The sequence below is a fragment of the Eleutherodactylus coqui genome, chromosome 3 (genome assembly GCF_035609145.1).
Source record: "Eleutherodactylus coqui strain aEleCoq1 chromosome 3, aEleCoq1.hap1, whole genome shotgun sequence".
NCBI lineage: Eukaryota > Metazoa > Chordata > Amphibia > Anura > Eleutherodactylidae > Eleutherodactylus > Eleutherodactylus coqui.
In genome coordinates, this window is record NC_089839.1 from 231,116,488 (window position 1) to 231,133,935 (window position 17,448).

The window sequence follows — 17,448 nt, forward strand, 5'->3', positions numbered from 1 at the left end:
GCCAATTGTCTATTGCTAACCAATTGTTAATTAATTGTATTTTCCATTACAATGCCATATATTCTTACACAATCAGAGGCACCCATATCAGTGATATATTTGGTGTATCTACTTACCATTGCAAAGCAGTAAAAATGTAAATATTCTCCCTTTTCTCCAAACACATCCATATGATTGCCATTTATTTTCCGAGTTCTATAAAAAATAATAACCATTCAATATTTTGAATAAAAACATTGCTATTCAATAGAAATTAAATTTATTCTTCTTGTAACATACAATTTTTCAATGTATTTTTATATACAAAAATAAACAGGGAAATATTCATAAAAGTTGTGAAAAAGGTTTGTAACTTTTTGCCATTTTTCAATGCCCTTGACTTTTTTGTAAAAAGTGGGTGGGGTTTGACATGGGGTTTTAGCCCATCAAATTTATTATAATTTGCCAGAAATTGGCATAAATAATAGTGGTAATTTATGCCGGGTTTTACCTGGTTTTAGATTTCAGGAGGAGAGGAGGTGCATGGGCAGCCAAAGTGACAGATGCATTAAGGGTTTTGAACCTTTTAATGCATTTGGCTCATTTTACTCCACTGTCACTTGTCTGAAACCAGTATAGAAAACACAGGACTTGGGCACACGTGTCCCAAAGTACAGTATATTATTTGTGGCACATTAAGACCAGGATATTCAGCATGTCCTCATAGTTGTAATGAAAGCAATCTTGAGTATTACCCTGACTGCATCATAAATTGTGACATCAATACAGTATATACCATACAGTTCAAACATTTTGACATTTCTAAGAAACTGTTACAATTGCCATGAATACTCATACATATTACGTGCATACAGCCCTATTGTTCTCTATGGGTTGCGTATTAAACGCTATCCATACACAATACATTGCATATATGCGGTGTTGAATATGCAACATCACTATGAGACAGAACAGGGAATTAAAAAAAAAAAGAAACTAGTCAGACTGCGCCTGACCGCGTGCGTGAGATACTGTCATACGCAGTGTGCAATCGCTGCCATACACAGCGGTAAGACGCAGAATGATACACTCAGCGTTTTACGTATGTGGCCGTTGAAATGAACCCTAAGAGTTTTTATCAATGATCAGCTATTATGAAAATGTTATAAAGGGTTTAAAACAACAAGGGTCTACAGATATTTGTAAGTTATTTAATAGAAAAAGTAAAATATTTTGCTTAAGCGTATGTACAACGCAGATATTGGAAGGAAAGCACACTCAGGAAGCAGTGTTATCTTGGTTTATCTCAGGTCGCACCCTTCTTCTTCTTCTCACACCTACTGTAAACGTGCTATAAATACAGAGGAAATCAGCAGAACATGTTTATTCCAACAAAATAGTTTCTTTTTTATCTAGAATGAATCCAATATAAGGCCTCCTTCCCACGAGCGTGACGGGGTCCGCCGCGTAATATTACGCAGTGAAGCCCGTCACGGCGCCCCCCAGAGCCCCTATACTTACCTGCGGGAGATAGCGTGAAATCGCTTCCCCGCCCACCACCGCCGCGTCACCGCCCGTCACCGCCCACCACCGCCGCGTCACCGAGCGTGTCACGTGACGCGGCCGGCCGCGTCATTTGGCGTCAGATGACGCGCGGCGGTGGGCGGGAAAGCGTTTTTTCACGCTATCTCCCGCTGGTTACAGCGGGAGATAGCGTGAACGGACGGCTTCCATTGACTGCAATGGAAGCCGTCAGTGCGTACAGCCCGTCCTCACCCGCAGAAAATAGAGCATGCTGCGGGTGAGGACGGGAGAAATCGCGGCGCGTAATTCCGCGCTGGAATTACGCATCGTGAGCATTGTGCTATTAGGTTCAATAGAACCTAATAGCTGCGGGCAACGCAGCGGATTTTCGCCGCGAATTACGCGGCGGAAATCCGTTCGTGGGAAGGAGGCCTAAGGGCTACATTGTAAATGTGTGACATTAATGCTCGCCCCTTTATAGAGAAGACTTTACTAAAACCTAAATTCTTTATTCGTATACTCCTAAAAACACATACACACAGGGCACATGGAAAATAACCCGACTAGGTGATGTCAGGCCCGCGTCAACTAACCATTGACGAACCTCAATACAAAGAGTGACCAGGACTAGTAGTCTCTCATAAGGTCCACACTTGGACCCTCAGGCCTTAGTCACACGGGCGTTTTTTCACGCGATTTGCGTATCGCATGACGGATGCGCATCCGCAAATCGCGTGACCGGTGCGCGCAAGTCGCCCGCAAATCGCCCGAAAATCTGCTCCTAGCCGCGTTTCATTAGAAATGGGCCGGAGCTGTCCAGCGCATTGCATTCAATGGAGACGGCAATAGAGTCGGCTCCATTTCAAGCGCTGCGGGCGAGCCCGGGATGAATTGTCGGGAAGGGCTTAAATATATAAGCCCTTCCCTGCAATTCATCCTAAAATGTGTAAAAATAAAAAATATATATATACTTACCTTCTCCCGGCAGCCGGAGCTCCACGTGGCCGTCCTGCAGTGGGTGTGAAGGGGGTGTGAGTCAGACCTGCCCCCTGATTGGCTCAGCGCTGAGCCAATCAGAGGCATGTCTCACTCACACCCATTCATGAATGGATGTGAGTCAGACCTGCCCCTGATTGGCTCAGCGCTGAGAGGCAGCAGTCACTCACCCATTCATGAATTCATGAATGGGTGTGTGAGTGAAACCTGCCTCTGATTGGTCAGGGCTGTGACCAATCAGAGGCAGATCATTCAGCAGGCGGGGATTTTAAAGCCCCGCCGGCTGAATAGTGCCGAGAAGCAGTTCAGGAGAACTGACAGCGGCCGCGGCTGGACTCCGGCTGCAACGGAAAGGTTAGTATACTTTTTTTTTTTATTTTAACACATTTTAGGATCAATTGCAGGGAAGGGCTTATATATTTAAGCCCTTCCCGACAATTCACCCCGCGCACGCCGGCAGCCCATTGCTTTCAATGGAGCGGCTGTATTGCCAGCTCCATTGAATTCAATGGGCAAACATCGTTCTTCTCTGTCACAGCTGTTACAGCTGTGGCAGAGAAGAATGATTTGTCTTCTATATGTTCTCAATGGGGTCGGCGCTGCTGCCGCCGGCCCCATTGAGCGCATATAGAGAAGAGAACAGGAATTGCAGATCGCACATATGTGCGATCTGCAATTTCTGTTCTATAATTTATCGGACGAGCGCATAAAAAGCGCTCATGTGTCCGATACCATTGCAAAGCAATGGTTTTATAAAATCGCCGGACGCATGCGCAAATCGCGGCTAAAAACGCCCGTCTGACTAAGGCCTCATAGTGGATAGTCCTTAAAATTTTGAGACAATTTGTCTCAGTACTAGAAACAATGCGAATAAGCAATGCTTTGTACTTTATTTCAAACGTCAACTCAAATTTTCAGTATAGTCCTTGACTTTATGCCCATAAAAATATCAAGAATGGGCAAAAGGGCTAAAGGACATAGAAGTTTGAAATAAAGGGCCAGGGGCCCAGGTTACTTTAGTGCTCGGGTGCCGACCCTATCAAGAAGAATCCCATGCTCAGATTTTACGACTCTACATGTTTCATCACGGATACTGTGGAACTTTAGGAGATTCAAGGAACTATGTATACTGAGCAGTGTTGCAATTGCTGAATCAGGCCTAAAGTATAGACATTCAAGATATTGCCTGAGAGTATTACAATATGAGGTATGTCATCCAATTTACCTAAATCCCTTTACTCTCTAAACTAGAGATATAGTGCTCCTTTTTCCTTTTCCTGGGGTCCGAGGGTATAGTACTCTTGTTACCCGGTGTGACTAGTTAGATAATGGTTTGATATGGCATTTCAGTCACACTCGGGCTATAACTAGCCGGGGTGGCCTGTCCTGATGATAAAACGCTAATACTTTATGGTACCAGACCACAGCAGGAATTCTTCCTATGCTACAATGAGCCCTAGGTTAGCATTAGGCTACCAGGTACGTAGATTGCTTTCCTAGCCTTACGTTAATGAGGATGATGACCCATGATTGCAGGTCAATCCCCACCTAAATATGGCAAGCAACAAAGAAGGATTTCCCCCATTAGAAATTCCCTAGTTGAAAAAAACAATAAAAAAGAGAGGCATAGCCCATAGCCTTGATGGTAGGCTATGCCTCTCTCTTTTATTATTTTTCTCCTGAAGATCTACGGTATCCATGGTGAAACGTGTAGAGTCATAAAATCTGAGCATGGGATTCTTCTTGATAGGGTCGGCACCCGAGTACTGAAGTAACCTGGGCCCCTGGCCCTTTATTTCAAATGCCTATGTTCTATACCCTTTTGCCCATTCGCTATATATTTATATGGGCATAAAGCCAAGGACTATACTGAAAATTAGAGTCGACGTTTGAAATAAAGTACGAAGCATTGCTTATTCGCATCGTTTCAACTACTGAGACAAATTGTCTCAAAATGTTAAGGACTATCCACTATGAGGGTGCAAGTGTGGACCTTATGAGAGACTACTAGTTCTGGTCACTCTTTGTGTTTTGTGTTGAGGTTCGTCAATGGTTAGTTGACGCGGGCCTGACATCACCTAGTCGGGTTATTTTCCATGCCACTACCGTATGCCCTGTGTGTATATGTATTTAGGAGTATACAAATGAAGAATTTAGTTTTTAGTAAAGTCTTCTCTGTGAAGGGGCGAGCATTAAGGATTATAGGCTTTATTTCTGCACTCTGTAAAATTCGTTACCATTAATGCTACTTTAATACACTCTTTGGTTTCTTTGATAGTTCTGGCACTATTATGTGGTTTACTTTCTCTTACTGTTGTACTTTTCTATCTACCACAGTTTTCCTGTAAGTTTGAGAAGTGATGTTTTTTTTATTTGGGTTCGGCTTTCTAAAAAAGATGTGTAAAAATATGAAACAGAAGAATGGGAAATAATGAATGAAACCTCAAGGTTTGCTTCTAATGCAGGTAAGGCCTCATTCACATGAGCGTTTTTACGCGGCTATTTAGCCGTGCACTAAACATCGGCTGAAAATCGTCACCATGTGAAGCATTAGATTTCAATGCATTCATTTACATGGGCGATTTTCTGGCACGTGAAAAAAAAAATTGCACCATCGAAACATGAAACTGGCGACTGTTTTCGGTCTCAGGACTAGAGATGAGCGAACGTACTCGTTTCGAGTAATTACTTGATCGAGCACCGCGATTTTCGAGTACTTCAGTACTCGGGTGAAAAGATTCGGGGGGCGCCGGGGAACGGGGGGAGGCGTGGCGGCACGGGGGGCAGCAGCGGGGAACAGGGGGGAGCCCTCTCTCTCCCCCTCTCCCCCCCACTCCCCGCTGCAACCCCCCACTCACCCACGGCACCCCCTGAATCTTTTCGCCCGAGTACAGAAGTACTTGAATATCGCGGTACTCGGGCGAAAAAGGGGCGTGGCCGAGTATGCTCGCTCATCTCTATTCAGGACCTTTTACACAGGACGGCATATTCCACAACAGCAGGATTCTGATATTTTCAATTGCGCACCAAAATTTGCACGTCAGCATTGTGGATTTTGGGGCTGAATATTCCTAGGAGGGCGCATTCTGCACGCTGTTACGGAATATTCCATTCTGTGTGAAATGTCCCTTATACTATATTTACACAAGTTAGAAATGCCACAATTTTCTGCAACAGAAAATTGCAGCAAAGTAAAACATTGTAAATGGGATTTTAAGAAACATGCTGAGAAGAAAATCTGTAGCAGAATGGGTGAATTTTAAATCTGCAACAAATCAATTTATGTATTTTTTTACCATAATTTTCAATCCTTCAAACTGGGGGATGAAATTCGCACCACAATCTGTATTAAAATTCATACCATTTGGTGAGGTTTTGCTGCACATTTTCCACTGTACAAAATCCTCAACATATAAACATACCCTAAAAGCTAAACTGGCCACATGTTTTATCTATAGCAGCCCTTTTACTGCAACCTTTTCTTTAGGATCTTAGTACTTTGTCGCCAGGGCATATACTTTGTCCAGTAGTTTATTATCTGGATAGCAGTAGGGGCGGACAAACTGCTTGTGTACACTTGTACAGCTGATTCAGCTGCACTGGGGCCCATAGGACCAGAATACTGCTAATGACCTTGCATTTAATTCTTTTTTACTCTGAACCTTCTACTCTTGTCTCCAAGATTTTTCCCAAGCTGCACCACTTTTATGGAATGCACTACCTAAGACACGTTTGTCCTCAATGCCCATAGCTTTAAATGTAACCTAAGTGTGGTGAACAGCTCATACAGCTTTATGTATACTACCCTATTTAAAAGATGACTGGACTCTTGTACAGAACAAGCACTTGTACCTCTTGTGCCCCCCTATCTAAGTGGAGCCACAAATGGGCACAGAGGAGGCAATATTTTTATTAACTGGTCCCACAGAAGGGGTAATATTTGTAAGCTGGGGCCACAGAAGGGGCACCATTTCTTTGTGGAACTACAGAGGGGGCATCATTATTTTGTGGGAATACAGAAGAGGCATCATTACTTTGTGGGGACACAGAGGGGCACCAGAACTATGGGAAGGCACTGAGACTGATTCATTGGGCATAGCAACAGGATAGGGAGAGTGTGAAGAGATGAATCATGACTGGTAAAAATCCTTTTGGTGGTCTGGGCTCATAAAAGAGAGGAAAAATTAAAACAGACAACTCTAATCAGAGCAAAAGTCAACTGTAATCACTAGTGGTAACTACACTGTAATCACTGTGTTGAACTGATATCTGACCACTGTATTGTAACTGCATTATTTAGAAGCATACCATAACTTATCTACTATATCTAAACCTGCCATGTTATAAAAAAGGTCTAGGAGAACAGACACATTCTCGTAAAGGGGCACTCTGCACTAAAGTCTTAAGGTCCTCTACACATTTGCGTCACAAGCCTCCAGCGCCGATCCAGCACAAAATTTCAGACAAAAGAAAGCCGCGTGCTGCACTATTTTCTTCAGAAAAATGCCTGGGGGCATGAAGCACTACTGATCTCATAATAATTAATGGGGTCTGTCAGGTGCCCTATCTGTCACCGAAGTGCTGGATTTGGCACTTCTGTTACTTTCATTGTTCAGCTTCTATGGCGGAGCCGAACAACAGAAACCACTAGTGTATATGTGAGCAGAGTCTAAGAGAAAAAGACATTCACAGAATAATTGAAAAAGTAAAACATTAACAGTATAGAATAGATTATAGGTAATAAACAGTATGTCTATAGAAGGTAATGTGAACCCATTAGCTGTAAAATGATGAGAATTACAATCATAATAACTTGCGCAAGCCCTGCCTTTGCAAGAAAATCACAAATGCACCTATGTTATTAAGGGTGCTTTCAGACGTGGTGGAGAAATTGGCCACAGGAAAATCCACTGCGAAATCCGTACGTCTTGCAAGTGAATTTTGATGTGAATTTGCAAAGGGCGAATTTCGCAACAATTCCATGGCAAATCAGAATCTGCATTTAAAACATGTAGATTTTCCAGTAGCTTTATCTGTGCCACACATGAAAGTACTCTGAGGAAATCGGCCAGCAGTCCTCTGTTTTTATCGACTATCAGTGAACGTGCGGCTGGTTGGCGACCCACAATGGCAGCCTGTCATTTTGTAATACAATTGGGACAATTCCATGTTTTATGCTGACATTGTGCTCAAGTTACTAGTAGATTGTTACTCAACAAGGATACCATATTGCCCTGAAGTGTATACGGGTATTTGCTAGCATTATAGGAGGAAGACTGTTGGACAATTTGATCTCTTAGTAGCTAAAAGATTGTGCAATGTGTTTTTTTATAGGCAAGTCTTTTTCGGCAGCCTCTATGTACAAGTTGCATACATTGATATAGCATGACTTACATTACAAAGTTGCTGAACTCCTAAAGAAAGAAATCTTTACGCACTGCCAGGTGCATAAGCGTCCAACATCCCTCCCATGGCGTACTGACCGACTATCGCTCTTGTGCTTTACATAGGAGCGAAAGTCGTTCAATGACTAGAGGTGGAGCGGCCGGGGATCATTCTTGTATTCACAGTAGACAGAAGTCAGTCAAACATTGAGCGGCTCCTATTTACATGGCTTGGCTGTCACTTGGTTTGTAGTTCTGCTAAAAACCAAGCGACTCCAATAATAAAGCAATTTCTCAGACAGTGACCTGTTGGCAGGCGCATGCACACTGGAAGATTGTCTGAATTTACTGTTTCCAGCGAGAAATTGGGTGATAATCACCCCGCGTATACGTACCTTTAGAGCATTTAACCTTTTAGTCGCTAGGGTAGCAAAAAGGATGCTACTGGACAGCAAGCTGGTGTGACATTGTTTACCGTCCTCAATGTTAGGGCTCATGCACATGGCAGAGCAGCCTGTACAGTAGTGTACAGAGTCTATAGGGCTCTTTAGCATGGAGCCGTACAACTTTCATGCACTGCTGTACAGACTGTGAACAGAGATATTCTCCCCTTGAAAAAATTGCTACACCCACACATATGGAGTCTGATGCGATATAGCACACTTTTTTCTGAAATCTGATGGAAAAAAACTCTATATTCCTTTGTATTAAATCTGATAGCACTCATGCACCACTATGGGAGCCCTATTACAGCTCCATGCAGAACTGATCCACAATATGACTGTGTACACGAGTCCTTAGGAACACTATGTACAATTAATGAAATGGCACATATATTTTACATCAGGAATCGTCCGTGCACCTTATTTGAACACAAAAGGCATTGCATTATCCAGTTATCATCTGATGTTCTGATAATAAAGACAAGCCTAATGATGGCAGTGTGCTAGTAAAATTCTGCGTTATAAATGGTCTTTGCCCTTAAAAACTTTTTCAAATGCAGCTTCTAAATGGAAAACCACAATCACATCAGGAGAAACATGCTGCTCTGAAAAGAACATAATCATCTCATATTGTACGTAAACCTAAATATCAAATGCAGCAACAAAGTGTCTCCAACATTTCCCAACATTTTGGAGAACCTCCTTATGTTCAGTGAGTGTAATATCTTCCCAAAAATGTAATTTTGTGTGCTCATCTTTACTTTCAAGCTAGAAGAAATATACAATAATGTATCTAACAGATCAGCTTCATCCTAAACAACCTTATTTCTAATTTCTTACTGACCATATTTCTGGCAATCATCTAGCACGATGTAATTGCATGCGAATATTTGAACTTACCATTGTAATCTTAGAGTTGGTACCGGCTGATGGAAACCTGACAGGTGACAGAGTGAGACTATTACACTGTAGTTTCACAATAAGTTTCATTGAATTTCCTGCACTAACAGAATTGTGCAACACCCTAGATGTCGTTTGTCAGATGTTGCAATAGAGTTGAAGAAATATGCTGGTGATAAAGCTTTGAAACTTTACAGTTTCTCTTGTAATAATATACTGACAGTAAGGGTGGCTTCACACAAGCATGTTTTTGTGCGTACATAGGTGCGTACATAAGTGCGCACCCATGTACGTGCAAAAACACGTGTGAATGCAGGTCCGTGCATTGTTATCAATGGAGCCGCAGCTGCTGCCGGCGGCTTCATTGAAAACAATGGTCTGCCGGCACCCCTGAATTGTTTTTCAGGGAAGGGCTTTACATATAAATATTAGTGTAAAAAAATAAATAAATAAACTTACCTGTCAAGCGCTGCCGTGTCCCCCGCGGGATGAAGAACACATCTGCCGCATGCAGCAGATGTTTCCTTCTTCCCCGGTAGTAAAAAGAATTCCCTGCTGCTACATCTGCCACATCTGTGACAGATGCAGCAGAGGAATTCTTCAATTCCATACCGCAGCTGTCACACGTCAGCTGCGGTAGAGGATTCTGCTGTTGGCACCTAGTCAATTGATTTCAGGGAAGGGCTTAAAATATAAGTCTGAAAATCCAGTAAAAGTGCTGTAAAAAACAAAAAAAATAGATACTCACCTTGCTTCAGCTGCTGGGGCTCAACCGCATCTTCTCTTGCTGTCCCCTGCTCTGTAGTGCTGATCTATCAGCAGGCGGGGATTTAAAATCACCGACTGCGGAAAGAGCTGTTTATGATTGGCTGAGCACCTCAGCCAATCACATTCAGCTCATTTAGCAGGGGGGATTTCCCTGAAAAACAATGCAGGGGTGCCGGCAAACCATTGTTTTCAATGGAGCCACCGGCAGCAGCTGCGGCTCCATTGAAAACAATGAGTGCATTCACTATGGTGCACGCATGTCCTATCTTTGCAGGCACACGCCTGTAAAGCACAGACATGTGCACACACCATAGGGAATGCATTGGGGATAATACACGCTCGTCTGAAGCCACTCTAAGATAAAGCAATGTCCAGACTAGCTCTAGCTAGACCGGTGATGGCGAACTTTGTAGTGCTCAAACTGTAACCCAAAACCCACTTACCTATCGCAAAGTGCCAACACTTCAGGGGGCGGTGCTTATCACGACGTATGACTAAACCTCCGTCATTATAAAAAGGAAAGTGCTGTTTTCAAATAGACGCGGAGGAATGCCGTGTGTTTTTTTTTCCTAGCTGGAGCACTAGAGTACCATTGGTGTGGATTTTGACTGGAAATCAGCCGCGTATCCACAGCTGATTTCATACTATGCGGCGCTGCGCCTCACTTCCTCCACAGGCTTTCCACTGTCAGTGTTCCGCAGCTTCTGGTTCCCAGTGACATGTAGTGGCCTCACTTGACCGGCTGCGCCTCACCTGACCTGGCTGTAGGGAACTAGAAGCAGTGGGTATGCAGCTAATTTCCAGTCAAAATCTGCACCAATGGTACAAATTTTGACTGTTTTTTGGATTCAGAAATGCTGTGTAATTTGCCATGGAAATGTTCACTGAAGACATTCGGCAGCATTTCCACCACGTGTAAACATACCCTAAGTCAGCTTGAGGTATGCTGCCACATGCAGAGTGGCCCCAGTAGTAATAGTGTCCCCTATATTGGCCCTAGTAGTAATAGTGTCCCTTATATCATCCCCAGTACTAATAGTGACCAACATACTGGCCTCAGTAGTAACAGTGTCCCCCACAGTAGCTTCAGTAGTGATAGTGATGCCCACAGTTGCCTCAGTAGTAGAGATGAGCGAGCACCAAAATGCTCGCGTCCTTGTTATTCGAGTTGAGCTTTTCATAAAATTTGAGAGCTCTATTCGAGTAACGAACCCCATTGACTTCAATGGGAGACTCGAGCATTTTTGTATGGGACCCACAGGTTGCCGATCTTTTTTTTTTTTTCCTGTGTTCGTGTTCTCTATTAGCATACTTGATGGTGCTCGCTACTCGAGCGAGCATCACGCCGTGTTCGACCCCGCCCCAGTTTTGGCCCCTCTCCGCCGCTGACGTGTCAGATTTGACCCCCCCCCCCCCCCACTGCGACGCTGCGCACGTCAACGGTAGTTTGTGGCGAGAGAGAGAGAGAATGAACACAGGACAAAAAAAAAAAAAAAGACCTGCGAGTCCCATACAAAAATGCTCGAGTCTAACATTGAAGTCAATGGGGTTCGTTACTCGAATAGAGCTCTCAAATTTTACGAAAAGCTCGACTCGAATAACGAGGACCCGAGCATTTTGGTGCTCGCTCATCTCTAAAAATATGTCTTACAGGCTTTGCACCACATTAACTATGTGTCTTTCTACAGCTTCTGTTGATAATGAGAGCCCAGTACCCTATTTACATTGGCCATGTCCAGGAGTTTAGCCAACATTATATTTTAATTAAAAAACAAAAGTAGGTATAGAACATGTCGCCGAGAAAAAAACATTTAACCGATGCTGCTATCTGATTTTTAAGGTCAAAAGCATTTCTAAAGCTCGAAACATACAAAGTATTAAAGAAACAGCTCTTGCTTCATACAGAATGAGACATAGTTACAGAATATAAGTATTCATCAAAATGATATATAGTCAGAGAATACAAGTATTGATAAAATTAAGAAACAAATCTGACAAGTCCATCCAGTTCAACCTATTATTCTACAATGTTGATCCAGAGGAGGGTAAAAAAAAACAAAAAAGCATGAGGTAGAAGCCAATTTTCTTTATTTTAGGGAAAAAATTCCTTTCCAACTCTAAAGTTTGCTGACCGAATAATCAATGGATCAACAACCCTTCTAAAGTAATCTAGTGACTATAACATGTAATATTGTTACACTCAAAAATGGTGTCCAGGCCCCTCTTAAACTATTTTAGTGTGTTCGCCATCACCACGTCCTCAGGCAGAGAGTTCCATTGTCTCACTACTCTCAAAGTCTGTTGGTGAAGCAACCTTCTTATTCTAGATGTAGAGGACACCCCCTTGTTACAATCATAGTCACAGTTCTTGATATAAATTGATCATGCAGGAGACCTGTGATATATTTATACTTAGCTACTAGTGTGATGACCCAGAAGGGTCACACAGTGCTATCACTTTATTAACCACTTAAGGACCAGAGCTGACCTGGGTCTGCTAGGACCCTGCAGCTCTGCTGTGCCAGGGAACACCTAGCGGTCACATAATCATCGGGTTGATTAGCAGAAGTGAGTCTTCCGCTTTCTCTCTGCAGTACACAGCGCTTAATGAACACTATGTAGTCTGAAAAATGCTTCTGCCTTCTCCTCCAGGTCTGACAGCCAAGGATCCTGTTTGTTTGCAAGAGCAGGAACTTTAATCCTGTGCCGTACTTTTGCTACCAGCTGGAATTAAAGCCCAGGGCCAAGCACCATACATTTACCATGCTTGGTCCTTAAAGAGTTAAAGTAATTTAAACAGGGCTTAAAAAGGTTAACTACAGGTTCCACAGTTTAAAAAAAGACTTTGATGTGACTCTTGGAAAAAAGTGTATTACTGCTTTATTGAAAAGTGCCTTTTAAAACAGGAACAGAGAAATGTCTCATTATAGTGAGTTGTGGGCGTTTTCAAGATTCTCAGACCTCTTGGGATCATACCCAGGTCTAAATATTTTTTTTTAACTGTTTTTGTCCCACCAAATTTTCAGTTCTTGTTTTTTCTTTTTCTCCCACATATTTTGCATTTGTCTCAATTCGGCATTCTCCATCAAGCTCGTGTTGGAAAAATTAAAGATCTCTGTAAGTTTATTCATGCGCGCCTCTGTTTCCACATCCATATCAAGGATTTGTGCACAGAGCTGGTATGTTTGCAAAAACAAAGGCACTTTAGTGTTTCGTGTGTATATAATTCGCGAACACAAATTATGCGGCTAAACAGGACTTTATATTTGGTGCATGAGGCTGGATTCACATGAGCATGTGTTCGCGCGTACATACGCACGCAGAAAAACGTGCGCCTATTAAAATCATGTTTTTCCTGTGAAGTGTTCATATGTCTGTGTTTTTCCTGCATGCGAACGCGCGCGCCACAGGAAAAAGGACATGCGTGGCTGTTTGGTCCGTACTGCGGTGATCTTTATATTGGCTCCCATGGGACACGCAGCACGGAAGTCCGGCTATAATGGTAGCTAAAGACACATATATGTCACAACCGAACACACACTGAATGACACATTGTGTTGGGTTGAGATAAGACAAACACTGCGCCGGAACAATAGGGCCAAACGGTGCGTTATAATTAGACAGATAAAAATAAAAACCACAAAAAAGGTAAAAATGTGTGCATGTGTTCACAATTGCCAATAGGCTCTGTAGTGGGAAATGAATTTAAATTATGAAAAAAAAAATTGTAAAAAAAAAACATTTAGGGGTGACAAACCAAACCAAAAGAAACATAAAAAAACAACAAAAAACACTGAAACGCAAGAAAAGCAAAGTATCTGCAGGCTGCAACATACATTCACACAGCCAGTTGAATTGGAGAATAGAATAGAAAAAAAAAAAATATATATATATATATATATATATATTATCGCTAATGGTTGTGGGTAAAGGAAAAAAGGTCGGAATAAAAGAATCGCTGTGGCAGCAATAAAATCCTGTCGCTCAGAACTATCAATGCCAAACTATTGGCGCCGTGCATATTTCCTGGTATGCTGATAGAGCGCAAGGTATGGAGCACATCTACCCTGCTTCCCTGAAAATAAGACATACCCTGAAAATAAGACATAGCATGATTTTCCAGAATTTTTGAGGATGCAAAATGATTTTTCAGGCTTTTTGAGGATGCTTGAAATATAAGCCCTACTCCAAAATTAAGCCCTGCTAACAGTTAATTAAAAAGGTCAATTTAAATAGTGTCCATGCAGCTATACATGTAAAAAAGTTAAACCTTTTAAAATAAAAATTAATATAAGACACTGTCTTATTCCGTATGTGCGCTCCACACAGCCAAAATTCAACGTTCTTACACGCATATAACAAGCACGGACCTTCGTTCACGCGTATTTTTGCACGTTCGTGCGTGCGTATTAACGCGTACGCACAGACTCGTGTGAACGCACCCTAAGTCCTAGTGCTTGAAAAAAGGGGTCCTAGTGAGCTCTCAAAAAACAGGACTGTATACCATAAAGGGAAAAAGAAAATAGAGAAGCTCACCTATGCTTAGGAGCCCGCACTACACCGCTGCCGCAGAGAACACTCCCTGTGTCAAATCCATCCCCCCCCCCCCCCCCCCCCCAATCCAACACGAGCTTGATGGATAATGCTGAAATACGTGGGAGGAAAAGAAAAAAGAACTGAAAATTTGGTGGGACAGACTTGCATGATGAGCCTTCAAGGAGGTCTTCAAATTACAAAAACAATTGCCTGGTGATACAATTGTATTAATTGATAACGCAGCCTCTGGAGAAGAGAATGTTTCTTTATGAAAACTCCAACTTTATGCAAATATCCAAAAAGTTAACAAAAAAACCCATAAGATAACAGATGGTAAGAAATGTTTTTACTGACCAACACAATGCTGTTCCCTCGGTAACAGAATAATCTTGTAGGTATGATACCTCCGAACAATGGAAGGAACATAAGTCTCTCAAGAGTAGAAGACCATTAAGGAAATATGTCACAAAGTAGGCTTATGTGAAAATATCCATTTGATATCACATTTGTAATTTTATTACAGCAATCTCTTAGAAAATACTCAAAAAATCTGGTTTATTTTCAGTAGCTTTTAACTGTTCCTCTTATAGCTTTTTGGAAAGTGTGCCATGGAAATTCTATTAACACTTCCCAAAAGGAAGGAAATCTAACAACTATGACTGCTAACTTTTTATTTCTGCACTCCTGGCAGACCTGATGTCGACGGCTTCAAACTCATATATAGACTTGGGTGTTTTTCTTATCAATTTGGGTAGTTTTCTTTGGTTTGTTTAGTCATTCCTGCAATAAAACCACGGAATTTGTTCTTTATTACAAGTAAAATACTTAAAAATAGCTTCTACTTGGCCAATTATGCACGTGTTGGGGCACTCATGGCCGTAATCAGGAAGTAAAGCTGAGGTGACATCTTCACGTCAGCTGCAGCTCATGCAATTGCCTTCTTCTAGTCACTGCAGAAGGTCCCTGAAATGTCGTTTGACGAGAATCCCTCAGTAGGCTGAATGTTTATCCTTCGCAATCCTGCTACAACATCTCCTGTGGTGTATGGAATGATTGGCTGAAAGTGAAGCGTGTCACTTAGTTGGCCAATCATGGAAGTGTAATTATTCTGGGCCCGCCTCTACATGGGTGCCAGTAATTGTCCTGCCTCTGGTGTTTGGTGAGGCAGCAGAGTAACTGTAGTTATTTATTCTGTTTGGGGCTCAATTACTTCAACTTTATACTGTGCTGTATACATGGCCCATCTGCATTTAACATCTACCTTATATTCCATCTAGGGACAGGTTAGGCCCTCTAGGCTCCTGATGTGCTGCCATCCTTATTGGAGCAATCACCCTGCTTTTACGAAGGGTCTGTCACACCAAAGTTTGTTAGGGATAGCCCATCCCCATATTTTGTTACTGTTACTTGCTTTATTTTGTTTGCCCAGTGTTTTGATGATATGATACGTTTACAATTTTCCATTGCGAACATTTATGATTGGTCTGACATGTTGGTGGCATCCATGGAGGGCGCTGCACCCTGCATGAATGTAACAGCACATTTGCAATTTCATAAATATCTATATTTAAATAAATATTTATCCTTCATTTATTTACGGATGATACAATTATTATTGGAATTAATGGAAAAAAGAACAATCAACTATTGTAAACTGAGCATAGTAATCACAGTAAAGCGAAATGGTATTTATTGTACCCCAAGTGTCTTTTATTTTTAATAATGTTCTTTGATGGAGTTTTTGCATCTTGACAAAACATGACCATGATGGAAACTCTGCTCTGTATGAGATAGCTGACTGGCCAGGAGGATATAGAGAGCTGAGTGCGGCTGGGCTTCACTGTTTTCATACCACCAATAGAGATTAATGGGAGTTACACAAAGAATGTAGCACAGTAAGCTACGCTGCTTCTGTAACTCGGGAGTTATGGAAACAGTGTGGCTGTGTATGATGTTAAACTTCCTTTGACTTCCAAGGTAGTTCCAAAAACTATGTTGTGAAGCCTACTTGGCTGTTTCCATAATCCCGACCACTCCCAGCCACCTTGTAAATTTGGGCAAGGGGTGGTAAGGGCCACAACTAGAGAAAAGTGCTGGTCTCAGAGGTGGGAGCCGCACCTATCCTGTGGATATGCCATAAAAAGGTTTTGAGGTGAGAATACCCCTTTGAGCGCATATACAAGCACCGATTTGTGCAGAACGCGATTTCTGCGAATCGGTGTGTCATATAATTATCGGCACATCGGCATCAAAAACAGACATTGGGTCTATATATCTGCAGATCGCAAGCGCGTCTGCAAATGGGACCCCCAAACGCCTGCGTGACCGAGGCCTCAGTGATGTGATAGCTAGGCTGCTATACTATCAAGACCGGGGTTGTACCATTGGATTGGTGCATTGCCAACGTGGTTCCAATTTACAAAAAGGGGTCCAAAAGTGAACCTGGTAACTACAGGCCGGTAAGTCTCACTTCAGTAACTGGAAAAATATTCAAGGGGTTTCTGAGAGATGCCATCGAAGAATACCTCAAGGTGAACAACGGAATAACTCCTCACCATCATGGATTCATGAAGGGTCGATCATGTCAGACCAATCTGATCAGCTTCTACGATGAAGTAAGTTCTAGGCTGGACCTAGGAGAGTCTATCGATCTCGTATACCTGGACTTCTCTAAAGCATTTGGTACAGTGCCGCACAACAGGTTTATATATAAAATGAGACAGCTCGGATTGGGTGAAAACGTGTGTATATGGGTAAAGAATTCGCTCAGAGATAAAAAGCAGAGGGTGGTAGTAAACGGTTCATACTCTGAATGGGCCACCGTCGCTAGCAGGGTGCCACAGGGTTGAGTATTAGTCCCCATTCTGTTCAATATATTTATCAACGACCTGATAGAGGGGCTGCACAGCAAAATATCA

General features: G+C 42.4%; 1 protein-coding gene across 1 annotated transcript in view; it reads right to left on the minus strand.

The window, feature by feature from the left end:
* Positions 1-9,287, minus strand: part of LOC136620282 (P-selectin-like) — a 141,951-nt gene extending 132,664 nt beyond the window's left edge. Inside the window, exons 1-2 of the mRNA XM_066594982.1 lie at positions 9,227-9,287; positions 117-195 (exon numbers count right to left, since the gene is read on the minus strand). Coding sequence (XP_066451079.1) covers positions 117-195; positions 9,227-9,229 — 82 coding nt within the window. The 5' untranslated portion in view covers positions 9,230-9,287. The remainder of the gene's footprint in view (positions 1-116; positions 196-9,226) is intronic.
* Positions 9,288-17,448: the final 8,161 nt, after the last annotated feature.